Consider the following 27,927-nt stretch of genomic DNA (forward strand, 5'->3'; position numbering starts at 1 on the left):
GGCTCCCGTGCCCACTAAGAGCTCAGTGGCCATGGAAGGGAGGTTTTGGAGGTCTTTCCCTGGAGACATTACTACAGAGGAGCTTCACAGCCACCGAGGGTGTGGGAAGTTCAGGTTAAGGGTGTCAGAATGGCAGCCTCACCTGAGTCTGTCCTGATGTCCCTGTTTCAAGCCTTCATTTCTCATTGCTTCCCAATTGATGCCCTAACCACCACAAAAAAAATGAGCAAGGCTGCAAGTTCAACCCACATTGTTAAGTTACATGTAGCTAATCCTGCAGCTGCAAGAGATGTTTTAATAATATCATATTTTTTTTAAGAGTTGCCTGTTTGAAAATCAAAGTTAGAGAAAGAAAGAATTTTCTATCTGCTGGTTCATGCCCCAGATGGTCACAATGGCCATAGTTCAGCCAGGTTGAAGCCCTCTACCCTCAGCTGTCACTTACAAGGCTACTCCAGAAGTCCCAGTCCTCAGACTAAGCCCCCATGTGTGTCTGAATCCAGGCCATGAGCACAGAGGGAGGAAACTCCTGCCCACTCTTGCTGCATGACCCAGCCAGTGCCTGGGACCTTACCACCTACCAGACATACCAGGCCCACCTCCTCCTCCCCTGCTGGGAGACTACCACTTCTCCTCCTTTCCCATCATCCTGTAAGACAGTGTTAATTGGCACCCTGAGAAATAGGAGGAGGGCAGGCAATCAGAAGAGGAACCAGACACTGTCGATCACCTTCAGATAAGGGCGGGTTTTCCTGCCCAGGGCCTTTGATGTCACTGTTCCCACACCTGCCACAGCGTTCCTCTTACTCCCTAAGGAGAATGCACGTAAGATGCAAATGGACCTTCAAACTACTGTGCCTCCCAGCAGCACCAGTTCACCAGAATTTCCTAACAATGATCACATTTCTTCAAGGTCTGCAATAAGAACCAGCAAGTCTTCACTGGGGACAGTCACTTCCAAGCACATTTTGTCCAGGCCAGCTCTTGGGGGGGGGGGGCGGCGTATCAGGGTCAAGCATCATACCATGGGAGTGGTGACTTCGTCAGAGGGTCAGCCGCACACTGCTAACTGCTAACGTTTAGAGGACTAGGAAGGCATCCCTGCCAAGCAGACAGAGTTGATCCCCCCAGCTTTCCCATTCGGTTTAACGCCGTGTTTTCTCCATATTGAGAAAAGGTCTTACCTTCTAGTATGTATGCCTGTTACCAGACAAAAGAGCCAGCCCCTTATGGTCCAGCACCGCAGCCTATTCACCAGAGCCTAGCGCTGGAAGGAGGAGAAGATTTACTTCAAGAAGCTGGCAGTCCCTGGCAATTGCTGAGCCCTGGATCTAAAACACGCTCTTTCCCTCTGACAGGCTGCACAAAGGGTTTTTAAAGCCCAGGGGAGGTTGCAGGTGGAGGTTAGACAAACCGTCAAGTTCATTCACTGGACAATTAAGCAGCCCCTCGGGCTGTTCCGATCATGCTCCATTTGCACCAACTGCAAAATCCAAGGGGCGGCCAGGCAGAGGCTGGTCCACAGTGGAACTCAGTGCCCCCAGTTGCCAGCTGCGTACCGCGTCCCAGCTGGGTGTGGGGGTCAGCTCTGCCAGGCCTCTCCTCTGCAGGCTCCAGGAACTCCGAGACGATGTGGACGAGGAGTGGATGTGGAGTGAAATGTGGCGACTCTAAGGGAAGAGCTGCTGCAAGCCAAGCTGTGGCCTCCACCTCCAGGAACTAAAGAAACACAAAGGATAAGTAAGACAAAGAGGGGAGGCTGCCGAGCCTGCCTGCAGCAGGCGTGGGACTCCGCGGACTGCTGGTTGCTAAACCCTGAGTGTGTGCATTCCTCACGCAGCTGTAATCAAATCACTATTCAGAGCAACAAAAGCATGGAAAAAACACAAGTTTTTGTGCCACTAGTTCTGTGTAAAATTACCTCGACCAAGGCTATCACTCCATAGGAGCAAAGTCTTCTCAGTAGTTTATCACAATCAAGTCACTGTACCCAAGAAATACCATGCCTTTGTATGGCACTAGGACACACACACAGAGCCAACTTCCCACCAATGGCACTAGAAACCTCATGCCAGCAGATGGTCAGAGATGGGGAGACTATGCAAAATAGGAGGAAGAGTCAAGGACACGGTAACACGTACCCCACCGGACTACATGTGCATGCTTTAAAGGGTGGGGCTCTGTATTCACACCTGCTTTTTTTAAAAAGCGTATTTATTTGTAAGACAGAAGTTATAGAGAGACAGAGGGAAAGACAGAGATGGAGATCACCCATCTGCTGGTTCATTCCTCAAAGGACTGCAACAACCAGAGCTGGATTTGGTCCAGTTCGAAGCCAGGAGCCAGGAACTTCAGCGGGTTCTCCTGGGCCTCCGCTGCCCTCCCAGGTGCATTAGAAGGGAAGTGGAGCAGCCGGAACTGAAACCATAGTCCCAGTAGTATATCAGCAACCCAGGCTAACCAGCAGCTATGGCCCCCCTCACCCATGCTTTTCTGCAGGAATAGAAAATTTCTGAAAAGACACACCAGAATCTGACAACAACACTGGGCTCTAAACCCGGTCGGAGTTTCATCTCACATGTTTGTTTTTGAAAACTGCCGAATGCAAAAATAAGATCACAAATATCATAAACACAAGAAAATGTAACATGTAATAATTAAGGAGCTTATTTCTGGGAGTCAGCCTTGCACCTGCAAAGCAGAATCAAATCCTGACTCTACCGTGGCAACCTCGGGCAAGTTCTGTCTGCACTGAGGCCCCAAGAGTCCAATCAGTTGTCCAGGAGCTGGCCAAGACACGCGGCTGCAGCTCAGAGCCCCGAGGCGACGAGCCCACCTTCCCCAAGCCTGTCCCGGGCCAGGGCAGCGGGGTGTAGGCACCCCGCGGTGCGGGCCCGGCCAATCAGCGGTAGCGGGGCGGGCGGGGTGGCAGCGCCACGCGCGCCCGATCCGAGCGCTAAGCAGAGGCGCCACCGCTGTCCCAGAGCAGGCCATGCCGCGCTCACCGCTGCTGCTGCTGCTGCTGTGGCTGCCGCCTCTGGCCCCGGGCCTCGGGCTCCACGGCGCTGGCAGCCCTAGACGCCCGGAGTGCGGTCCGTGCCGGCCCGAGCGCTGCCCGGCGCCCGCGCACTGCCCGGCGTCCGGGATCGCGGCACGCGATGCGTGCGGCTGCTGCACGCTCTGCCTGGGCGCCGAGGGAGCGAGTTGCGGGGGCCGCGCCGGGGCACGCTGCGGTCCGGGCCTGGTGTGTGCCAGCCAGACCGCCGGGGCGGCGCCCGAGGGTACTGGGCTCTGCCTGTGCGCGCAGCGCGGCGCTGTCTGTGGCTCCGACGGCCGCACCTACCCCAGCGTTTGCGCGCTGCGCTTGCGCGTCCTGCACCCGCCCCGCGTGCACACCGGGCACCTGCACAAGGCGCGGGACGGCCCCTGCGAGTTCGGTAAGTCGAGGTTGGCGGGGTGGGGGTGGTCCCGCGGGACTGGGGTGGGTAGAGAAAGCGGGACTCCCTTGCTCAGCCAGACAAAGCTGTCTTGCGTTTACGAACAATGTCTCTCCTAAAGCTCTGGGGGGAAACGGGGTGGAATGCCCAAGCTAGGCCCTCCTTTCCCTCAGCCTGTGGATACACCGACCGCAGAGCTCGGGTGGATTTGCCATCTTGGTGTTTCAAGTTTTCTGCTGATGCAAGGGGAAAGTGGACTCCCCGCCTTCCCTCCCCCTCCCCCAAAGGGAGTTGGGCAAGGTGACTCTCACGGGGTCTGAGTTCCCTGGCCTCCCATACTTGGTGAATAGTTACAAGGTCCTGGAAAGAAAAGTGGGGGTACCCCAGGAGGACCAGCCACAGACGGGACCAGGTGTGGAATGAGGGCACTCTCCCGCCCGGGGCCTTGGAAACACACGCCCCGTTAAATTCCAGTACAGTCATCTCTGGCTGCCATAGCTGCCCACCCTTTCTAGATACAATTTTTAAAAGGAGCAGAGAGAAGGTAAGTGTTATTGTGGGAATAGGGCTTCCGGTTTTGCTGCCTGGCTAAGTGTGGGCGTGGCCCCACCATTCATTTCTCAGAGAACTGCCCTAGTCAGCTCTGCCTGGAGGGGGCAGCCTAGAGCTTAGGGGTAAGGAAGCCGGTCCCAAGGAGCCTGGCTTGCATCCTGGGGGGCTTCAGGTTTCTTGGCAGGGGGGGGTTACTTCTGGCACCTGAAGCCTGGAGACCATGCCCAGACTTAAGTGCTGAGCTCAGTGAAATGGCTTCAAGCTTCTGGAAGGAAGCTACTGCAGGGCTGAGGCCTTTTCTAAGTAGATGGAGACCTGGTGGGGTGTTGGAGATGGGGCAGGCTGCTGGCTGGCTGGAGAAAGGTAGGGAGGACTGGAACAGGTGACTCACTGAGCAGGAAGATGCCTCCATCCTGGTGCGACCAGGGAGGGCAGAGCTGGTGGGATGCTCCTAAACTGCTCCCCCCCGCCCCCGCCCACCCTTAGGCAGGTCCCTTCCCTCCCTCTTTGGCACCACGGTGGCAGTCCCTTCCACTTGATCTGCTCTGTGGCATTTCAGCACCCCCGACCCTTCCCTGCTCCTTGCCATCACTTGTTTGTTCCAATCTGCTTTCCTCAGCGGTTCTTTGGCAGGCAGGTCTCTTTGTCTGCGTGCAGGTGACACTGTACCTCACACACAGGAGGCATGGGAAAATGCTGACCAGGTTCCAGCCTCTCGGAGGTGGTGATGGCCTCAGAGCATTTCTGCACCTAAGAGAGAGATGCCCAGAAGGTGTGTCAGCAAAATCTGCTATTATGTAGGGAAGGAATTCAGGGTCCACAGCCAGTAGGATACCTGTCTGAGATGTGCTGTAGAGGCTGACCAGCTCCCTAGGTTTCCAACCCCTTCCCAGGGCTAAGCAGAGGCAGGGGTCTGAGGACAGACCCCTGATAGTGTTAAGTCAGGCAGATGGTGGTTGCCATGGTGACCAGAGGGAGACCAGATGGCAGATGGAAACCCCATACCCCTAATTCACTGAAAATTACCAAATGACAAGTAAAATGTGACAGTCCCTGGGCTCTGTTGTCTGGGCTCAGGAGCCCACCTCAGACTTAAGTCCACCAATAAAGATATGCGGGGGACCAAGGAAAAGACTTGGAGACTCCTCCTGGCCAGGTTGGGGAGACCTCCTATCTGGTCAGGCTCGGAGGGGGGTGAGAGCCCAGACAGCCCCTCCTCCTGGGCTGCCCTGGAGCCATCTTTTATTCAGGAGACTCAGCAGGAGCAGTTTTTAACGACATCCCAGGGGGCTGGGGCAGTGAGCTGACTGTAGCAGTTCTGTTTCTATATTGGAGGGTGGGCCCCGCCTCCTCCCCACCCCACCCTAATCCTCCAGTCCAGCCAAGCCCCTGGCCTTGGCAACAAAGAAACCTTGGTGAAGGAAGAGTGGTGCAGGGACCTGTTCTTACGCCCACCTCCTCCTCTGAAGGGAACAAGCTCACCTCCTCCTCTGAGAGGAACAGCTGTTAGCTTTTAGCTGGCCTGCTCCGTTCTGAAAGGCCCAAGGCAGGTGGTCCTTACCAGGATGTATCTTGGAGACCTGTGTAGGAGCCGATGGTTACTCTTGGAAACTGATCTTACACTTACTACAACTCCTCCCATTCAGAAGAAGGGAAAATGGAAGTGGGCAGGGATCTGCTCCCAGCTAAGATGCATTCTGGTTCCACTGTGCCAGACTCTTTCCAGGTTCCTGTCTGGCATGCATACCTGATGCCATGTAAGGGGCAGGAGTTTGGCCTAGTGGCTAAGGCATCACTTAGTACCCCGTGTGCCACCTTGGAGTGCTGGGTTCAAGTGCCTGCTACGCTTCCGACCCAACTTCATGCCGGTACATCTGGGAGGCAGCAGATGATGGTTCAAGTACTTGGGTCTCTGTCTCCCACGTGGGAGTCCTGGATGGAGTTCTGGCCTGGTGGCAGCCGTTTTGAGCTTTTGGGGCATTAACCTGCTGAGGGAGCTTTTCTTTTGTCTGTCTTCTATTTCAAATACACAAAATGAATAAAAATGCACAAATCAGAAGAGGAAGACCTGGGAGGTTGGTAGCCCTGCGCCTCCAGGGTTTCTCAGTCGGGAGTTGTATCCTGCTGGTCCCCAGGCCTTGTTGGTCATCCCTGTTTAGTGCTAGGTGGTGGTATCTGGGAGGAACGGGCAGAGCCCATAGAAGGGGAGCCTCAAAGGTTGACCCTGGGAGAGGCGCAGCATGAACAGGGCATGGAAGTGGGAGGTCCTGTGGCAGGTACCTGGTGGGATGGAGAGAGGGTTCAGGGAATCTGAGGGGTGTGTGGCCAGAGCCACTGCCGGGCCTGAGTGCTGTCCTAGGTTACCAGTTCTGTTTCTCACCTGCAAGGTAGAATGGCCTCAGGACACTTGTTACTGCTGCCATGGCTTTCAAAGGCTGGGCTATTGATTGCATGCACCCTGTCTGTGAGCACCAGGGTGGGGAAGGGGCTGGCAGGCTATACATGGCACACGGCAGTTGTGTTGTTACAGGATAGCCAGAATTGGGTTTCTGGGCCAAGAACCAGCAGCACACGGAACCGCAGCAGCCACCCTGAGTCTGAAGAACTTAAACCTCGACTGAATGAAATCGCAGCCCCATTTAGAGACCTCTGGGCTAGGCACGCGTTGCCAGATGACCAGGGGAGGAAGAGGCGGTAAAGGCCGTTTTGCATGAGACACAAAGAAAGGGACCTTGTGCCCTAAAACATTTGATGCAGGGACTCCACGATGGCTGCAGGCAGTGTCGGACAGTGGCTCAGAGTTTCCGGTTCCACCTGGCAGGCAGACTGTCAGCTTACATCCCCGGGATTTCTAAGCACCCGGATTATGAAACCCTTAGATGGTGTGCCTCTGAGGACAGCAGGTGGAATCCAGACCGTGGCTTTGGATATCTTCTCTTTGTCTGGCACCATGAAAGAAATCTGAGACATCTGGGCACATGTTTTGTTTCAGGCCTCAAGGAGGACCAATGTGACCACAGGGTATGGGATGACTGAATCCCATGTGCTCAGTATTTGGCTGCCCACCCTGGGTGACCCTTCTGTGTTACCTGCTAGGTTCCCCGGAGGTACCAGGCTTGGACAAGCCGGGGCAGTGGACATTCGGAAACTAGGCAGACCTGGAGTGCCCTCTCCCGAGAGCCACATGACTCACCAGTGGCAGCGAGAAATTCAGGCACAGTCCTCCCCGTCCTGGGGTATGGCGAGGGGCTGTGTGCTTCTGGCTAGTCCCAGGCTGAAATCCAAATGAAGTTCCAGGCTCCTGGCTGCAGCCAGGGGCTGCAAGATCTCTCTCTGTCTCTCTGTGTTTCAAATAAAAATGAGTGTGGAAATCAGTGGAATCAGGGGTGCCTTCCCACCCCCCCCCAGGTATCCCATCTGTTAAGATGAAAACACTCCACCGTATCCTGAAAAGCAGATGAAGGGCTAAAGGGGTAGTGAACTTGGGAGAGTCCTCTGAGGGGGGAGGCGAGGAGCTGGGGTTCTGGGGCTGAACCTCAGGGCCCAGCAACTTGGTGAGCTGGTGGGAAGGGGCATCCATCCCCTGGGGAAGCACCTGCAGGCAGCGAGCTAGCCTGTGGCTAGTACTGTTGTTAGGACGAACCCTGTTGTGGTTCAGGACACTGCCCTAGCCTACAGAGGGTTAGGGGACAGGACAGGAGGAAATGTCCGGAGCTAAGGGAGCTGCTGTATGAGCTGGTTGTGTGGGAATTTACACCACCGCCTGCGTGCCTCGGAGCTGCCTACAGAAAAGATGACGATCCCGCATCCTCAACTTAATAATGAATAAAGAAATGGAACCCAAAACGCCCCCTTTAAGGAAAAAAAAATTTTTTTTTTCTGCCAGGAAGCCAGTGACAAGCTGGCGTCTGTGGAACTAGCTTTCTTAGTTGTTCCCAGGAGAGAGGATGTGATTTACTGGATTATGCATTGAGGCCTGCACCTGGGTGAGGGAAAGAGAGCCGGAGGAGAGAGAAACGCGAAACGCACAGCTGGCGGCCGGAGGGCCGGGAGGCGCGAGGCGCGAGGCGGTGCGCAGTCCCCGCCGGAGCCCTCGGAGGAGCCGGGAGAGAAGCCGGGCGCCGGCGGAGAGGAGGCGGCGGCCCTCAGTCCCTTTTGTCGGCACCGCCGACGGGCGCTGAGGAGAGCGCCGCCGCTTCGGGGCTGCTTGGGCGAGTTAGGGGTGCGGGCCTTGTTCACTGCAGGCTTAGGGTCAGCAGCGCCCCTGGGAGGGCGGCCGGGTGGGCTCGCCCGGAGGGAGTGAGCTGTGAGGGAGCGGCGAGCGGCCGACGGCCAGGCCTGTTTACCTCGCGGGAGCTGTGGGGCTGAGCACGCGGGTTACCGAGAGGCGGGGCTCAGGAAGAGGTGGGGCTTACGGGGAGGCGGGACTAAGAGGGGCGGGGCTTGCCGGAGGTGGGCGTTGACAGGCAGGCGGGGCTTAGAAGGGGGCGGGGCTTACAGAGGGGGGTAGGTTAGTGCCGAGGAGACTAGATCTTCCTTCCCAGCCCAAGCTCGCCTGACCCTGTAGGTAGTGAGCTGTCTGTCTGTGAGATCATGCAAGTAGAGGCTGGCGGGGCAGGACACAGATCACAGGCAGGTTTGGCATGTTGGGGGTTTGAGGCTGGCTCTCAGGGAGATTTTAACATTGGCTTGCCAGTGTCTGCCTCTGCATCCGTCTGGAAGGGCCAGACAGCTTCAGACAGACCTGCACCCTTGGGGGCGGTTTGATCTTGTCCTTCACCCATTCCCCCTGCCTCACCCCCGCCTCTGCTAACCTTGCCGCAGTGGGAGAGGATCCCCTCCAACCCCAGGGCTGAATGTGTGCCACCAAGCAGGGCCCTAGAGGGACCAAGAGTCTGCCACCGGATGGTCTGGAAGGACGCTCTTGTTTGTTGCTTGTGTCCTCTGCTGCCCAGCCCTGCTGTTGAGCCCCATGTGGGCATCCTGCTTGCTAAGCCATCACTTTCTCCACCCACTGTAATCACTCCCTAGTTAGATCTTACGGGTGAGGAGGCCTGAGCTGAGAGCATTTCCCCGGCTACGCCTGCACCTTGTACTTGCTCTGGACACTGTAGAGCTGGTCTGTGGTGTAGCCAGGCCTGCCGTCCAGTGCAGGTGAGCCCAGCTAGAAGCTCGTGGGCTACGGGCGCACCCCTCCGAGTCCTACACAGCAGGCGTCCTGTTAGTTTCTGTTAGGTTAGAGAAGCTGGAGAAAACGGGATGTTTCCATGCAGAGGGAGGATCAGGAGGGCATGAAGAGTTCTGACATGGGGCCTGAAGGCCAAGGGTGCTGGAACTAGTTCTCGTAGCCCAGTGTAAACTGAGCAAATACAGCTAAGAATCTCTGAGGCAGAGCCCCCGTGCCCTCAGGTGCTGACCAGCCCTCCCTCACTGATCTGGTGCTCTGGCAGCTTAAAGTGATGTTTGCCCCCTTCCTGGAGTGGCCCAGGCTTGACTCAGCCCCTTCCCTGAGTTTTCAGGTGACGCTGGGGGTGCAGTGGGGTATGGAGATGGACTTTCAGCTCGGTGTCTTGAATGGGCAGTGGGAGGCCTGGGCTTGGAGGGCAGGGAAGTACATGCTGTGCTCTGAGTCAAAGCTTGTCTGTTAAGGGACTGCCCTGGGGCCACTGCATCGCAGGAGGGGTTACTGACTTGGCCTGCAAGCAGATGGCATCCAGGCCTGGAAGGGCCCCTGGGGTGGTAGTGGGGGGTGCTGAGCAGGACCTGCTGCCCATATGCTGGGGGGAACCTTGAAAAGTCTCCAAATGCCATCGGTGAACCAAAGGCAATTGGATTTGGGAAACAGGCAGGTGGCGATCAAGGTCTGGGAAACCTTATGTGTGTGCCCACCTGGGAGAAGTACCCTGTCTGTGCAGTCGTTGCCCTCATATCCTGACACCTCAGCCGGCAGGAGGACGTGAGCACTGGGGTGCCAGGCTCCCCGCCTGCAGGGTAAAGATGGAGTTCCCTGATCTCCTTCTTGCAGCTCCTGTGGTCGTCCTGCCACCGCGGGACACTCACAATGTCACCGGCGCGCAGGTGCACCTGTCCTGCAAGGTGAGGGCTGTGCCCACCCCGGTCATCACATGGAGGAAGGTACTTCTGTTCCAGAACCTGCGTGTGTGTGTGTGTGTGTGTGTGTGTGTTTGTGTGTAAAACAGAAGGGTGACTCAGGGGTGGGGGGGAATGGGTGGGACCAGTCGGGGAGAGGGAGTTTTTGACTTTGCAGCTATGTCCAGGAGCAGAGAGTTGAGGAAATGACACTTCCTAAACCTTCTCTGTGGCCCAAGCCCCTGGGGTGTGATCCTTCCCATGCCCTTTGGCTGGCTGGGAGCCCAGGAAGTTCTGCTGCCTATTTGTCCTCCCTGAGCGATGATGGTGGGGGTATCTGTGGCCCTAACAGCTGCATGTGAGTGAGCTGGAGCTGTTTCCTGGCCAGGCCTTGGAGATGGCCGTGTCCCGCCGCTGTCCAGCAGGTGGCACTGTGGGCCTGTACAGTTGGATCTGAGCCCCCACTGACCCCTTGTGAAAGGTGTGCCATCTCAGTGTCTTGGGGACAAGGACAAGGGTGGGGTAGTGACTATCCAGAAACGCCTTCTCTAGGTCCTTCCTCTTTGTTTTGTTTTGTTTCTGTCCTCTCCAGGTCTCGCAGTCTTCCGAGGGTGCCCAGGTGCTGGAAGGCTTGCCTGGGGACCACATCAACATAGCTGTGCAGGTGCGAGGGGGCCCATCAGAGCATGAAGCCACTGCCTGGATTTTGGTGAGTGGATCATTTGGCAGTTACCAACCGAATCTTTAGAAACCATCCTTTATGTGCCTGTGACATGTGACACTTCTCCCTGCTGCTCTGGGCCCTTCCTCATCCTTCAGGGACTGTGAGGGACACAGGACAGGTGTGTCAGTGACCTGCTGTGGTGGGCAGAACATGGCTCTCCTACAGACATCCACGTTCTCACCCCCAGAACCTGTGGCTCTGCCATGTTACAGAATAGTGGGGGTTAAGCTTGCTAACCAGCTAGCTTTACAATAAAGAGATGATCCCAGGTCAACAAGGTGGCCCTCTCTGTTCACTCCATGCTTCTTGGTAGCCCAAGCAAGAAGAGGAAGGCGAGAACTTGTCTTATTCTGAGAAAGGCCAAGTGCCGGGACCTGCCAAGGGCTCACTCAGAAGTTGGGTTGACTGTGCTGGGGAGAGCTGCAAACCCTTGTTTTGCTGTGTTTCCAGATCAGTCCTCTGAGGAAGGAAGACGCAGGAGTGTACCAGTGCTATGCGGCCAACACCCTCGGCGAGGCCCAAGCCCGTGGCACTGTGACGGTTCTGGACCTAGGGCAAGACAAGTGGTTCCCCCTCCCTGTCCCAAGTGGCCACATGTAATGGGGTAAGGTCCATGTCTGAGTGCTTTCTAGAATTTCTGTCCCTTGTGTCACAAGAGGTCTGGGGTGGCTCATAAGACATGGGATACAGGGTCTGGCACAATAGCTAAATGGCTGAATCCTTAACCTTGTACATGCTACAATCCCATATGGGCGCCTAATCTTGTCCTAGCTGCTTCATTTCCCATCCAGCTCCCTACTTGTGGCCTGGGAAAGCAGTAGAGGATGGCCCAAAGCTTTGGGACCTGCACCTGTGTGGGAGACCTGGAAGAAGCTCCTGGTTCCTGGCTTTGGATTGGTTCAGCTCCGGCCACAGCAGCCATTTGGGAGGTGAACCAGCAGATGGGAGATCTTTCTCTCTGTGTCTCCTCCTCTTTGTGAATCTGATCTGTCTTTCCTATAATACACAAATACATCTTTAAAAAGAAAAGTAGACCTGGGCCACAGCAGAAGAAGAAGTAGAGTGGGATTTTGGCCCAGCATTCACCCTGCTTCCAGTTGCAGCTGCCTGCCCATACGCACCCTGGGAAGCAGTCAGTGATGATGGTTCAAATGCTTAGGAGACCCAGGTGGAGTTCAGGGTTCCTGCCTTCGGCCTTGCTCAACCCCAACTGTTAAGGGTTCTTGGGGTATGAACCAGCAGGTGGGAGGGCTTTCTGTGTCCCTCCACCCCCACCAAAGCAGGAGGAGGTGAGGGTAGGGCTGGTTAGGTGGTGTCTCTGCTAGGTTCACTGCATCTTTTGCCTGGTGCTTCGGAGCTGTCCAGCTGAGAGCTAGGAGCACAGGTATCCACACAGATAGGAAGGCCAGTGTGCTAGTCTCTGCCTGTGGTCCTGACAGAGGTGGCAGCCGGCATGCCTGGGCCTGTGGCCATCGGGAAGCATCCTACCAGAACAGCCAAACCTCACCCTGCTGTTCCCCAGGGTTCCTCGTGGAGGCCTTGCCTTCCTGCCATCGGCACTGGATGCTTCTTCGAAGCACAGCCCAGGGATGAGGCAGGGACCAGGCTACTGTAGTAGTCACTGTAGCACAGGGTACTTGTGACAGCTGGGCTTTGTGTCTATTCCCCGCCTACAGGTGGGGATGACTTTTTTTCTTACTTCTTTCTTTTTCTTTCTTCCTTTTTTTCTCTTCCTTTCTTTTTTTCACTAGTCAACTTAAAAAATTATTTGTCTACTTGAAATGCTGATTTACAGAGGGAAAGAGAGAGGGAGGAAGAGTGATCTTTCATCCGCTGAGTCACTCCCCAAACGGCTGCAACAGCAAGAGCTGGACCTGTCTGAAGCCAAGAGCCAGGGCTTCTGGGTCTCCCATGTGGCTGTAGGGACCTCAAGTATGTGAGCCATTTTCCACTGGCTTCCCAGGCACATCAGCAGGTAGCTGGGTTGGAAGTGGAGCAACTTAGAATCAGCATCCATTTAGGATGCAGGTGCCACACACAGCAAAGCAATATGCCACAGTGCCAGCCCCCATCAGCCTACTTTTGCTCCCAAACCTTGCCTGTCTGCAGCCAGAAGACCCTTGGTTCTCACTAACTTTTCAGGTCAGTCTTATTTAATGTTTTTTCCCAGGTGCAATGAATGTCATGTGTGCTTATGGCCAGTCCAGTGGCCAGAGTAGGTTATGTGGCCATGCAGATGGAGTGGGAACAGGTGCACTGCTCCTGGGGGAAGTCACAGGCTGGAGCTTCTCTCTGAGCTGCCCACCTCCTGGCCTGCCATGGGCCTCTTGGGTCCTGCAGACCCTGTCCCTAGCTTCTCCCATCTGGGAGCAGAGGATCCTGGCTCCGGCTGGCGGGGAGCACCTGGTGGATTATCACAGAAGAGACTGCTTCTTCTCTAATCCTTTTCTCCTTCTTCTTTGTAGGGTCACAGGAGGATGGAGCAGTCAAGGAAGGGATCATCTTGCTTTGTGAAGACCCAGGAGAGCTCTTTGTAGATGACCCCTTTTGTATGGTTTTTAAAGTTAGATATAAATTAGATTCGTATGCAGATGTAGTTTTAAGTGAGGGAAATGGATGGATGTACATGTGGCCCTTCTGCTTTTGAAATGAGATCTTTTTTTTTCTTTTAACTCTTCCCTCCTAGGGAAGACTGGCTGGCATGTATGTCATTGTCAAGGGTGGGAGCCAAGGCCCTGGCAGCTGGGGTGGGACTCTTAACCTCAAGGTGTGTCTCTCCTCCAATCCACTGTGTTCCCTGGATGGGAACCAGGGAAAGGAGAGCACCTCCAATCCTGTGGGGGCTGGGACCCTCCACCAGGTACAGCTCAGCCTTGCCACTGCTCCTGGTGCTCGCGTTGAGTGAGACAACGTAACCTGTGGGACCAAATTCCCTGCCTTTATGCCCATTACATGTCTAAAATTCTAGGCTGTTGTCCCTTTGGCTTTGGAGTTTGGGAGCATGAGGTCTATTTGCATAGTCGTTTGCATGTCCATCCCTGGCTTGGGTGGGGAGTCCCTTAGAAAGACCCCTTCACCTTCGGAGGTCTCAGTAACGCCAGTGGAATAAGGAGGAAGGGAATGATATGTGATTTTTTTTTTCACATTTGAAAACACTGTGATCCCTCTTCTTTCAATCAAGTTAGGGTTGAAATTGAGCACCTTGGGAGTTGGGTCGGACCCCTGTGTTCTGCTTTCATGGTCTGGGGTCATGGGTCAGTTTCCCTGTGATTTAAATGATGGGGAGAGGGCTTGGGCAGACACTTGGTGAGGCCTCAGCAGAAAGGATGTGGCTGCTAGAACCTGGGAGGAGGGAGATGTGCAAAGCCGGGCACCTGCTCACAAGCAGCTTGGGCCCCTGCACACATGCGCAAACACACACACAAACACACACACACTACAGCTGCTCTGCCTCAGCTGTGTCTGCTCTGACCCTGGGCCTGGGGCGAGAGTGGAGGGAGCCCCGTGGTGAGTGGAGGGAGTACCAGGCATCAAGACCATTTGGGGCTGGCTGCCTTGAGCATCTGAAGTATAAGTACAGACAGAAGCAATACCTATTACACTGTGACATCTTTGTCCAATCCTAAAAGGCAGATGCAAGTACCAGTGCCCAAAGCTTCCTCTGGGGCCAGCAGCAGGACTGCGGTGGCCACTGTTGTCCTGGGGGAAGCATGAGTCTCCCTGGCACCACCAACCCAAACCCTGGGCTGTGTATTTTTCTTACCCAATTTTATAGATGTTGTGACCCCTGCACCCTGGAAATAAATGCCTTTAAGGATACACTCTTGTGGCGTCTGTCTCCGAGGGAGGTAACTGCCTGCCTGTGAGCCTGGGTTCCTGCTGACATGATTTGTCCTTCATGCATTGTGCATGTTTTTCTCCTTATGCACCTCAAGCTAAACAAGCCTTCCTTACTTCCTCCTGTGCCTGGGCATGGTCACGTGGCCACTTTGTTGGGTTGCTCCTTGAACATGCCCAATCATTTTATGGCTGTTGCCAGCCTGCTCCTTCCAACCCCCCTCTCACTAGAACCAACCGCCATGTGTGTGGCCCCAATAACTGTTTCTCCCACTGAAATCTGCTCTTGGGACATCTCCACATGTAGCTCGTTGCATCCTATGGGTGCCATGGGTGCCATATGCCAGGTGATGGTCGGGGCTGGGGTCTAGCACTCAGACTCTGGTGGGAGTGAGTGGGGCCATGACCCATGACCCCATGAAGCAGGTCACTCTTCTTCTGATGTCTCATCCCAGCACGCATGTCACCCCCCTCCTTTTGCCTCATCACACAGGCATTGTGTAATCTCCTGGCTTCACAGGAAGAAGGGTGCATGCCCTGAGAGAGAGACCACATCCATGCATCTGTTACTGGTGTGCTGTAACCATGTTGTTCTACTGGTAGCTATGATGCTCACCTCTTACTGTGCCTAGCTTAGAAATTTGACCTTACCATTGGGATGCATGTGTTCACGAGAGTCCACACAGTGCAGGGTTCTACGATCACAGGTTCAGGGTCCAGTGAGGATCTTGAAACAAACCCCGTACCCTCCCACCTCTGTCACGTTCCCCATCCGGAGGGACTGCTGTAATGCTCAAGCCAGAGGCAACGCCAGATAAAGCCACATTTCACCTGGTACAGAAACTGGCTGTGATCAAAGTGGCTGTTTTCCTCCAGGCTTCAGGGGAACATTCATTCCTCTGCCTTTGCAGAGTACTGCCCACCTCCCACCCCCCAGGATGGAGGAGAAGCATGTAAGATTGGGCGTATCAGGTCGCCATGAACGTCACCCCGATGGATTCCCTCTTCCTCAGGCTTTGCCAGGGCCCGTAGAACATTAAACCAGAGTCCAGTTGTTCTGTGGTCTTTGAATTAATGAAGAGAAATCCAAATGGTTTGGCATCTGCAGCTTAAGGATTGTCTGTCACTTCAGAACAGAGCTGGATCCCAGAACAGGCCCGTGCTCTCTGCTTCAGCTCCATGGGGCTGACTTCTTGCTCCTAGTAAATGATTGAGGCTGCCTTTGAATCCAGCTGTGACTGCATCCAGGGCCAAACACTGGATGGCACCAGGAGGCAGACAAACCTGTACTGCCTTTATCTGCAGCTCTGCCTCACACCAAAGTGTTCCCCGTGATGCTGGGGAGTGTTTGATGGTCAAGGGGGGGGGGCGGTGGGGGTGGATATGACTTGTCCAGGTGAAGGAATGGAGTAGATGAAAGCCTGGCTTCTCCCAGGTGTGAAGGCACCTGTCGCACACAGGAAGTTGAGTCCCATTGGTTCTGACAGCCTCAGAGTCCTGGTCTCAGGCACAGGAAGTCACTGGTGGCAGTAGCTATGTAGGACCTGCCTCTGTTATGGCAGATGCACATGGCTGTCCCTTGGTAGAATGGTTTAGGTGCAGTCCTTGCTCCCTGTATCCAGGGGTCCTTGCTTACCATGTGTAGACTGGAGACAACAAGCGGGGGTGGGGTGGGCAGTCCATGACACAGCACATGTATAGTAGCATTTAAAGGTCACAGTCTCTGTCCTCCCCAAGGTCACTGTACTTTTCACCCTGGTCTCAACTCTCTCCCCAGCCAGACTGTTGAAATTACCGAGTTCTTGAGCTCCCTTGGTTCCTCGGATCCAACCCAGAGAGCCAGCAGCCAGGGGCAGAGCTTGCATGGCTTTGTTGTGACCTCCTGTGTGTACACCCCAGTACACCCCACCTGTGGCCCCTGGCAAACTGATTCCAGGTAAGCTGCTTGCCAGAGTTCTCAGCTCCACCCCTTGCTTTGGAGGCCTATAGGGAGGCACGCATCACGCAAAGGCACCCAGCATGTGGCCGGCCCACTCGGTTGGATGGTGGCTGCGTGTGAATTGCAGCATCAGCTCCCCCATGCAGGTCTGGGAAGGTAGGCCTGGACGCAGGGACAGTGCCCAGCTCCATGTCCCCATGTACCCACAAGTCAGAGCAGTAGGGGCAGAAGTGGGGCATGGCTGTGCATGTGGGGTTACTAAAGAGGGGCTGGACTGACTCCCCAGCCGGTCACACAGTGTATATGACAGCTCCAAATGAAGCTCCTGGAAGAATTCTGTCCCATCCTGGGATGCCTCAGCCAATTTCCTCTGGTAGCTCAGACAAATGATGGCATAGAAAGGGGGTGACCCCTAGGAGGGGGCAAAGAGGAGACCAAAAAGACTTCAAGCCTTCACAAAGCATTTTCAAGCTAACCAAAAGAAACATGAGGAAGACCATCATCATGCGGCTTACAGGTAACAGGTTGCTAAAGAGCCGTGTGGGCATCTATCTACAGTGTGGTCTCAGAAGTCCAGGCTCTACGCTGACCAATAGCAGGAAGAGAGAACTGGATCTGAAGGTCCCTGACTTACAGGAGTCCACAGCCTGCCAGGGGAGACAGTCAGAGACTGGGATGAAAAGTACAACGACAAGGGGAAGGACAGAGGCCACAAGAGACAAGAAACATTTCTGAGGCTGGCCTCCCACCAGCAGCAAAACTAATAGACAAGGCAGGTCCTGAGGTTGCGAACTCTAGTGCCCGCTGCAACTCAGATGATGCCCTCAATGATGGATTTAATTTGATGGCTTCAAGTGAGCACAGTGCTAGCCAGAGCTCCCAAATGAGATAGAATTCTCTGGGCAGGGACCAGGGCTTCTCTCCATGGGTCTTCAAGCTGCACTGTTATCCAGCCAGAGGAAAACAAAGATGAAAAAATCAAACCATGGCAAGTACTGTCACACCCATTCACTGGATGACTGTCCTGGGATTCTGCTTTGCCCAGAAGCAAGAGAATATTGACACAAAATGGATTTGCAAACAGAAGAAATTAGTTTATTTTCCTTAAGTTTGAAATGAAATGAATTCACATAAGTGAATAACCCAGTTGTTTCCAGTGTGTTTGCAAAGTTATGCAAACGACCTCCAGTGATTGATTCTAGAACATTCTCAAAGACTTTTTTCTCCCCCTCCTCCCACCATTCCCTCCTTTACTGGTCCCTGGTAATCATGAATCCACTTTTGTCTCAGTTGATTTGCCTCATCTGAATATTTCACATAAATGAAACCATGCAATATGCAGCCTTGTATTCCAGCTTTTCTCATTTAGCATGTCGTGTTCAAGTTCACACATGGTGTAACAGGTGTCAGTACCTCCTTCCTCTTTGTGCCTGAATGGCCCAAGGAATGTTCCATGGGAACAGTTTGCATATGCAACTGATGCTGATGGACAATTAGGGTGTTGGAGTTGACTTTAAAGGTTTAATTATGTAAATGTATTTCTTGCCTCAGAGAAAGAAAATCAGCAGTAAAATCAAGAACAAGTAAGCCAGAAAGCCAATGACACATTCTCAGAAAAGCACTCCTGGTTCTAGATGAAGTCAGTGAAGCATGGGGCCATGATTTAGGGTTCACAAAATTCCAATGCCAGCCCATCCGGGTCTGTGCGCAATCCATCCACTAAGCCATCGGATTAAACCATTGGGCACTGGAAAGTCCTTGTGGGAGGACTAGGATGATTGATCACTGGCTTAAATTTGTCTTCCAGAGATGCCAAAGGTTTCATGAAAGTCAAGCAAAGGCCACCAAGGGGGCTGGGACTGGGCAAGCCACGGGCAGGACCCTGAGTCCAGCTTCTCTCCCACCTTCAATAAAACAGCTCTGGCTTAGCTGCTACACCTGCTGGGGTTGCCTCTAACATGTCTTTGGAATGAAGAACACGGATCCACAGCAGAAGAGAAACATCAGCAGGTCCAGGTGGTAACGGGGTGATACTGGGGCGGTACTGGGGCATTGTGGCTGTGGTTGTTCCTACGAGTTCTTCTGAGGAACCTTGATGGTGACTGTCTTCACCTCTGTATAGGCCCGCAGCCCGTCCTCTCCCAGCTCCCTCCCATTGCCTGATTCCTTAAAGCCCCCGAATGGCGTTTGGCAGGAGACCACGTTGTAGGTGTTCACCCACACGGTCCCGGCCTGCAGGGCCTGGGTGAAATACAAGGCCTTGTCCAGGTCCTGGGTGAAGATGGCGGCGGCCAGGCCATACCTAGTGTTGTTGGCCCTCTCAATTACCTCCTCCATCCTCCTGAACTTGAACACAGGCTGCACGGGTCCAAAGATTTCCTCAGTGGCTATCTTCATGTCATCCCGCACGCTGCTGAAGACTGTGGGCTTGATGAAGAAACCTTGCTCCCCAAAGCGCTCCCCACCACACAGGAGCTTCGCCCCCTCCTTCTGGCCCTGCCAGATGTAGCCAAGGACCCGGTCGAATTGCTCTTTGTCCACCTGGGGTCCCTGTTGGGTGTCCAATGCAAAGGGGTCCCCAACTTTCCTCTGCTTGGCTTTCTCCACGGTTCTCTCGAGAAACTCATCATAGATGGATTCCTCAACAAAGGTACGGGAGCCGGCGCTGCAGCATTGGCCCATGTTGAAGAACACGGCTTCGTGGCACTGGTCCACGGCATGGCCCAGGTCAGCATCGGCCAGCACGATGCTGGGGCTCTTCCCACCCAGCTCCAGTGTGACCCTCTTGAGATTCGAATCACCGGCTGCCTTCTGGATCAGGTGGCCCACCTCTGTGGAGCCTGTAAAGGCGACCTTGTCAATGTCCATGTGCTGGGCGATGGCCGCTCCCGCTGTGGGCCCGTAGCCCGTGATGATGTTCACCACACCTGGAGGGAAGCCCGCTTCCTGGATGAGAGAGGCCAAGTACAAGGCAGAAAGTGGCGTCTGCTCTGCCACCTTCATGACCACAGTGTTGCCAGTAGCAAGCGCCGGGCCGAGCTTCCAGCCCTGCATGACCAAGGGAAAGTTCCATGGGATTATTTGGCCACAGACCCCAACCGGCTCGTGTCGAGTGAAACAAAAGTGCTCACCGTCCATGGGAATTGTCTTGCCATGCCACTTGTCGGCCCAGCCAGCAAAGTAGCGGTAGATCTTGATGAGCAGGCCCAGGTCCACGGTATAGGCGTCCCGGAAAGGCTTGCCGTTGTCCAAGGTCTCCAGTGAAGCCAGGTAGACACGATCCCGCTCCACCAGGTCAGCCAGGCGGCTCAATAGCCAGCCACGCTCCGACGCATCCATCCGGCGCCATGGGGAGCCCAGGCGAAAGGCCTCCCGGGCTGCTCTCACAGCCCGATCCACATCGGCCCGGTCCCCTTCAGCCACATGCCCAATGACCTCCCCCGTGGTGGGGTTGATGGTGGGGAAGGTCTTCTTGCTGGCCGCATCCTGCCACTCATTGTTAATGAATAACTGGTTGTAGCGGATGTCCGGGTTCAGGATGGGGCTTGGCAGAGCTGCCACCACGGAGGAGGTGGAATAAGGGGTGGTCCTGTTGAGCAGGCAAGGCAGCCGTGGCAGCAGGACACGCAGCATGCTGTCCACTCTAGAGAGGGGCCTGCAGAACTAGATACAAGATGGGAGACGTCACCAAAAGCCCCCCAAACCAGATGCTCCAAGAGTTTAACATTAAAGGTACCAGGACCCCAGTGCTCACACCCTCACTTGCTCTGAGTCTCTGCTAAAATGCACTTGGCCACCTGCTGGACAATCACAACTCCTCCCCACTGCAAAACTGCCCACCCTGGGTTACCTGCCTCTGCCTCACTTCCCAAATGCCATCTTCACACACTGGCCTGCCTGGTACCCTGTAAGTACACCTTCCTGGCAGCAGAGGTCACTGCAAAGTTCCTGACACAGCTGCCTAACAGTCAATTACTGAGTGATTTAACAAGACCACATAGGCTACAAAGCACAGAAAAACCACTCTGGTCTCCAACTTTATTTCTCTCTTGTGGGAACAGCCCCTTTCCACTGCTACTCTCTCCCGGGTCAGAAGCCACAGTGTCCATTACCAGAGGACCCATGGGACACCCAGCTAATCCCCCACCTGCACTCAGCTCAAACTCCAGCCTGCCTGGGTGCTAACTCAGAACATCCTGCTGCGCTCCTACAGCCAAAAGCAAAACAGGACACAAAACCATACCGCCTGACCCTTGTGACTGCTGGTGTGCCCTGGCCCACTGTCATGGGAGTGCAGGGGGCGGGGCGGGAAGAGGTACCCATCTCTGCTAATTTCTTGGGCCTCCTGAAACCCCTCATAACCGTGTCCAGGCCATCCAGGCCAGCTTTTCCCAGGCCACAAAAGCACCGCCCTCAGCTACAGTAGAAATCAAAGGTCAGCCTTGCTTCACTGCACCCCGAAACCCCAGTTCCCAGTGTGTGCCATGCCTTGTGGGGTTCCGTTGAATGGGTCTAGCCTATGGACTGCCTGGCACGAGTTGAGCGGAAACACTTCCAATACTCACATCCCACACTGGAGTTAATTTCAGCTTCCTGCCGATGCAAACCCTGGGAGATAGGGGTGAAGCCTCAAGTGACTGAATTCCCGCCACCCGCAGGGGAGACATGCGTTGTGTTGCTGGCTCGTGGCAGCCATTGTGGGCATTTGGGAAATGAAAAAGCCCATGGGAACTCTGTCTCTCACTTGAAAAAATAATAATAATAAATCATTAAAGCAAAAACAATTTTTAAAGCCTGGCATTGTCCATTTAGGACATCAGAGCTGATGGCACCTTAGAAACCAACCCAGCACAGGACCCAGGCACAGGTCCCAAGCAGGACTGCAGGGTCCCAGAGGTGCAGTGAGCCAAGAGGAGTCCATTCATCTGCAGTGAAGACACTAACGGAAGTGTAGACACGAAACTACCACAGCACAGACACAGTCTTTGAGACATGTTCAGTGAAAATTGAGCAGTGTGCTGAGTTCCTAACTGTGAAAATGGCTGCCCTCCTGCCAGTGTTTGAATCCTTCTGCCTCTGCATCTCACGGCAGTCCTGCCCCACCTGCTGGCCTACTGACCCCCAGCACTCCTCACTCCTGTGCAGGGACACAGTCCCACAAGGAAAGTCCTCCCCTGGGGAGGCCCTGGGCCAGAAGGTGCATCAGGGGTCCAAGGAGAGCAAAGTCCAAGAGGAGGGTGAACTGGTGGGCACCAAGCCACAGGGTGTGGTCAGAGGGGTTCATTGGGCTGTGCCTATGCCTGGGGTGGGCAATTCCACCAGCAGCAGGCAGAATGAATGTCCACGGGTCCACTGCACTTGGCAGCCTGCAGGCAGCCTTCTCAGTCTGTGTTCCCCACAGGCATGACCCCCTCCCCGCGGCCAACTAGCCAACCACCACTCCTCTCAACATGAGGCCTTGGGCTCTCCCAGGCCACAGCAAGGAAGCACAGTGGACTTCCTCTGGGACTTCCACAACCCAGGCTGTGCATTTCCTCCAGATATGGGACTGTTCATCTGTTTTTGAGAGGCAGATAGAGAGCCAGGACTTCCCCATCTGCTAGCTCACTCCTCAAAAGCCAGCAAAGAACCCAGCACAGTAGCCTAGTGGCTAAAGTCCTCGCCTAGCATGCACTGGAGGACAGGGCAAAGTCTTGGGACCTTTCACCTGTGTGGGAATCCCGGAAGAGGCTCCAGGCTCCTGGCTTTGGATCGGCTCAGCTCTGGCTGTTGCGGCCACTTGGGGAGTGATGGAAGATCTTCCTCTCTGTTCCTCCTTCTTTCTGTATATCTGACTTCCAATAAAAATAAATAAATCTTAAAAAGGTGGGGCATAAATCTTAAAAGGGGGGCAGCAATAGGGACACCATCCACCAACCTGGTTCTCCCACCTGCCACCTCCTGGGGTGCACATTCGCAGGGAGATGGAACTCTCAGGCCTCAAACCCAGGCACTTGCCTATGGGCTGTGACCATCCTAACCAGGCATTTAACCGCTAGGCCAAACAAGGCCCATTCTTTGCAGTTTGCCTTGTTGGAGTATCCGACTTTTTTGGTACCCACCTCACTCTCTTCCCTCGGCCTGACCAGCGGCGATGGAGGTGGACGGGTGTCTGGGTCCTCAGGACTCACTTAGGGCTACCCCAGCTCGGGCAGGAGTAGGGAGTGAGGTTCGGTCCTACAGTGCAACTTGGGGCGCTAGGGAGAATCCCCCTCCAACGCGGGGCGAAGGCCTCCACCGCGCGGTCACGCCTGCGGCCTGCGTCGGGAACCGCGCACCGGCAGCTGGTCGCAGAGATGTCCGTTACCTGCGGAGCGCACAGACCCGGCCGGGGTTCCGGAGCCAGTGCCGGGCTGGAAGGCGGATCTCCCGGGCGCATCCGCCGCCCTCCCGCCCACCAGGGCTCACTGCAGACCCGCCTCCGTGCCGGCGGCCAATGCGGCCGCACGCGCCTCTTCCGGCCGCGCCACTCAGACTCCGGGTCCTAAGAGCGCTCTGCGTAGACCCTAGGAAGGGCCGGGGTGTGGCCCGACCGTCGCGCGGAGCCTAGACCCGGATGCATTTTCTTTCGTATTTCTTTAGCATGTTCCTGCCCTGCCTTTATTGCTTCGCCCTGAGTTCACTTATTTATGGTAACTTCTTCACTTCCACTGTACTCCTTCCCAGGTCCTTTATGATTTTTTAAAATTTGTACTTTTTAAAAAAGATTGTTTTGGTTATTTGAAAAGCAGACTGATATAGTGAGAAGAGAGAGGGACAGAGAGAAAGAGACTGGTTTGCTTCCCAAACGGCTGCAAAGTCAAGGACTGGTTGGGAAAAAAAACAGGACACAGGAGCTTCTTCCAGGTCTCCAAAGTGGGTGCAGGGGCCCAAGGAGTGGGGACATTTTCCACTGCTTTCCCAGGTGCGTTGGCAGGGAGCTGGATCCAAAGTGGAGCAGCCAGCACGCCAGCTAGCAACCAAGTCCGAGGCCAGCATTGCAAATAGCATCTTAATTCACATACCGCAACACCAAGCCCAATTCTGTGCATTTTTTAAAAAGTGCATTTTTTTGTTCTAAGAACAAAAGATATAAGCGTAATATAGAAGCTTAGAAAACACAGAAGAGAAAATCACCTTTCACCCAAAAGTAGTAATTATTAAGGTTCTTCCTACCAGCCATTTTCCTTCCATATCTTTTTAGGACTTCTTTTAAGTAATGAAAATGAGATCACCGAGGAACCTCAATTTGTCTGCTTTCTGAAAGCACGGTTAGCTTTTTCTTCTGTCTCATTCTGTGTGCTGGGTGGGACCACCACCTCAGGAGAGAGCTGTTGAGTGCTGGGTTGTGTGCTTTCGTCAGGATGCTGAGATGGACATCCCGGACCCACGCACGCACTCACTGTGACTCCATGTTGGCCTCCAGCTTTGCAAGGCCTGGAAGCTGAAAGCTGTGCTCCCTGGCTCCTTTGCAACTACCTGTCCTGGCTGCTGCTCAGCACTAGAACTGCTGTAGTGGGACTTTGCAGGCACCATCCTCTGTTTCTGTAGGAAAAAAAAAAATTAAAAATAAAGGACCAAAATGCTAAATGCTTGTAAGTGAAGGCTTTTCTGGCAGGTAAAAAAAAAAAGGGGGGGAGGGGGGGTTTCAAAGAAATGCCAAAATGTACCTGGGTGAGAGCATGTACTACTGCAAACACTGCAATGCGACAGCTCAGCTTGGGGAATCTGACTAGCCAACGGAAGTTTAGGGACATGCAGGTGTAGCTTTATGTAAGCAGTTGTATGGACAGTGCTATGGTACTGAAATATCCAATCCAAAGTTCTGTAACTGAATATGTATGCGGGAATTTAATGTGATTTGTGCTGGGGTATGTAAGACAGTGCTCTGCTTTGTTTAGGGTCCAGAATTTGGAAGGAAAAAAAATAATAAAAACCCTTTGTGTCCACCAGTATAAAGAATAAAGCTGTTTTTCCTGTTGAGAGCCTTGGTGTGCATTCTGCCTCTCTGTCCAACTTTCCCACAATCCGATGCCAAGAGTGGGCGGTGGTAGCTAGCTGAAAGGCGTTGTCCCGGTCCTTGGGCAGAAGGGGGTTTGGGGGATGGTAGAGGGCATCGCCAGCAGGAGGGCAGACCTGTGAGGCTCTCTCGCAGCCTTATTCTTTGCCCTTCCTTCAGCCCAGCTGCGGCAATTGGACACTATAGCTGCAACATCTTTGCCCCACTACCTGCTCTTACTATCCCTGCTGCAGGAATGTCTTGAGCAAAGAGCTGCTGGGTGATCTCTGACGGGAAGCAGGCTGAGGGACGAGATCTATGTTGCTCCAGAAGCCAGACCGTGAGCACCTGCTTGCTATATGACATCCCTGCCTACCCACACAATGTTCCCGTGGTTTTAGCTGGACCGAAATCACATGGTTCTTTCTCTGTGAGCTCCAGCTCTGTGGAATCCTTTGTTGCTGTGACTTCCTTAGGGTGGGTCCAGTCAAGCTCCACAACACAGCCCTTCCTGGAGGCACGAGGCTTTGCCTTGCCACTTAAATACTCACGCTTTCTCATCCCTTGCAAAGCCCCTCCTGCCTCCTCCATGGCAGTTGGTGGGCAACCCAGCGTTCCTGGGACACTGGCCATGGCACCGCCTTGTTGGTAATGAATGGGTAAGGTGGTTACGAACAGGCCTTACTGAAATGACCTCCAGTATAAGGACACAGGCTCAGTTTGCCCTGGCAAGCTGGAGCAGGCCTGAGAGGCTGGGGCAGATATGAGGTGGTGACCACAGGGAAGGGCTCCAGGCTTGGACAACTGAAACTGGTGGTGGCGGAGGGGGTTTATCACCCTAACTTGAGGGACAGAGTTGTGCCTCCTAATTTTCTGAAGGGAGAAAATGGGGTCTGTGGGAATCTTAGGGGGCAGAGCCTGGACAGCAAGGGAGGTTAGCTGGAGGAACGAGTCCCTCATCACCAGAGGAACGTAAGGAGAGATAAAAGTCACCTGACAAAATCCAGCAGAGGGGGATGGATAAAGCCTGAACTAGACGGGGCCTCAGACATGGCTACGCAGCCTCCTGGGCCTTCCCTGGAGATTGTAAATGACCAGATATGGGTCAGAGTGCGAGAGTTTTTGTTTTTGTTTTTTCAATCCCACAAATGCTTCTGGTGTGCAGCCAGATTTGGGGAGCAGCAGCCCAGAAGGCCTTCAGGGATACTGTGTTTCCATCATGGATGTTTCCAGAAAAGACTCTGGGCGTTTCTGCTGTGAGAGAAGGATGCAATGGTCAAGGCTGAATGTACAGCACGAGTCATTTATGTAAATGTTTGATGCCTTTTCAGCGATTTGGAATTAAGCTATTTAATTAACAAAAACAAAAACAAAACCAAAACCAAACTCCAGGTCATGCGACAGATCCCAGGCCTGGAGCCGCTGTGGGTGTTTGAACTAAAAAGATGGAAGAGGAAAGGCAAGATCCCACAGGCCAGTCAGGTCATTACCAGCAGGGAGCATCACACAGGGTTCTGTTTCCATGGAATTGATGTGGAAGAGAAGCTATTTCCACCCTGCAGGGCATCAGAGCCTTATATGTCCAAGAAGTGACTGAGAAGAACGGCCAGGCTTGCTGGATTCTAAACAAAGGCAAGTACGCTGCTCTGCTTCTCTCCGCCATGAGCAGAACTGTTCGCTGCACTTGAACTGGAGATGAAACACTGGGTCAGGACCTGCAGAGGTTTTCAGTGAAGGGAAGTTTAAACATCTCTATGGGCACACGTGTTTTTTCCTCATCACCCCCCCCCCCCGCTGGGTGGATCTCAAAGTGGAGCTTGTACTGTGAGAACACCAGTGATGTCTGCGTGTAGTCTAGCCAAACCAGCGCTGAGCATTTCCGGCCATCTCTGTTCTCCTCCTGCCCTCCTTTCCTCCTTTTCCTTGCCTCCCTCTGAACCTAGGTTTATAGGAGGGAAAACTGAAACCCAGAAAGGGACAGGGACTTGTCCAGGTCACACAGGGACTCAGCATCCAAGTTCAAACTGGAAACCCACTTCTTGCTCAAGCGTACAATGAAGGCTGCTTGGCACAGAGCAGGTGGCAGGTGTTGCCACCTGCAGACGTGGCTTTGGGGGCCCTCAATAAGCACCACGTTCAAGGTTTTAGGCAGCAGACAATGCGGGTGGTCGCTTTCCTTTCACTCCAGCATTTCCAGGTTTCTTATAAATAGCCTGCTGGCACTTGGGTGAGTCTCCAACTCTCTGTATTAAATCTCTTCCTATTCAACACAGCTGGAGTGGCTTTAGTTCTCCCACACTTTGATAGCCTTGATGTGACTAAGGGATGCTCAGGCAGATTAGGAGGAGGGCAGGGCAGGGCAGGGGAGGGCACAGCTGCACCTGGGAGGCATGGTTCGTTTCTCAGCGTTTTGGCTAAGATCACGTGCAGCCTTGGCCCTAGCAGAGCAGAAGTTCTGGCTTGGATTTCACTGCCCTTGTGTGGTTCCCCTTCTTATGTGCAGGATATAAGTCACAGGCAGGTGACCCAAACAGGAACTGGACAGTGTGACCTGTACTCTCCCTAGCTCCACTCCATTTTAGCAGGTTTAGGTGGAGCAAGGGGAGGCACTGAGCAGAAGCCCAGGGATGAGATTCTGAAAGAGAAGGTAGAATGTACCCCACCATGGAGCCTGAGGGTGGGTGGCCTGCATACCATCCCTGTCGGCTCACCGTTTCCCCAAAGGACAGGGTAACAAGTAGCACAAGATTATGCATATTGTCTGGGCTGTGTTTGTGAGGAGACTCCAGATCAGGAACCCCCCCACATCTATGCACACACACATCCACATGCAAAAATAGACACACATATGCACCCACACACCCATATGCACATGCACTTATATCCACACACACAACCACACCCACAACCACACACATACACACACCCATATACACAAAAACACACATACACATACCTATACACATATACTGATACACACACCTAAAACTACACCCATACACAAGTCAATACAGACACACACGCATACCCATAAATATACTCACACCCACCCACTCACTTACACACATATACACACACATACACACATACATACTCCCATACACACACATACAACCATACACACTTACCCATATACCCATAGATACGCATACACACACATACACACACTTATATACATACATATGCCCATGTATACGCATACACTCACTCCCACCCATATATTTACACACATACATACAACCATACATATATGCCCACACTCCCACATACATGGCACGTGTACTATTGGCTGCAGCACAGCTGTATATTATTTCTTCCCTTGGAGACATTG

General features: G+C 53.9%; 2 protein-coding genes across 3 annotated transcripts; one reads left to right on the forward strand and one right to left on the reverse strand.

Annotated features, from left to right (window-relative positions):
- The first annotated feature begins 2,992 nt into the window (after window positions 1-2,992).
- IGFBPL1 (insulin like growth factor binding protein like 1) lies at window positions 2,993-11,403 on the forward strand. Its single transcript, XM_040963582.1, has 4 exons — window positions 2,993-3,437; window positions 10,015-10,124; window positions 10,672-10,788; window positions 11,254-11,403. Exons 1-4 carry the CDS (start codon window positions 2,993-2,995, stop codon window positions 11,401-11,403), a joined length of 822 nt encoding a protein of 273 aa, XP_040819516.1.
- A 6,270-nt stretch (window positions 11,404-17,673) lies between these two features.
- Window positions 17,674-22,963, reverse strand: ALDH1B1 (aldehyde dehydrogenase 1 family member B1). 2 transcript variants are annotated; one of them, XM_040963521.1, is made up of 2 exons: window positions 22,750-22,963; window positions 17,674-20,242 (listed from the first exon to the last, which is right to left on the reverse strand). In XM_040963521.1, the coding sequence occupies exon 2, from the start codon at window positions 20,210-20,212 to the stop codon at window positions 18,650-18,652; it is 1,563 nt and encodes a 520-aa protein (XP_040819455.1). In that variant the 5' UTR covers window positions 20,213-20,242; window positions 22,750-22,963; the 3' UTR covers window positions 17,674-18,649. The 2 variants fall into 2 exon arrangements, with proteins under 2 accessions (XP_040819455.1, XP_040819454.1); XM_040963520.1 differs by having other exon boundaries at window positions 22,681-22,963.
- Between the last annotated feature and the right edge of the window lie 4,964 nt (window positions 22,964-27,927).

The sequence above is a fragment of the Ochotona curzoniae genome, unplaced genomic scaffold (genome assembly GCF_017591425.1).
Source record: "Ochotona curzoniae isolate NIBS_2020 unplaced genomic scaffold, NIBS_Ocur_1.0 scaffold_3208, whole genome shotgun sequence".
Taxonomy (NCBI): domain Eukaryota; kingdom Metazoa; phylum Chordata; class Mammalia; order Lagomorpha; family Ochotonidae; genus Ochotona; species Ochotona curzoniae.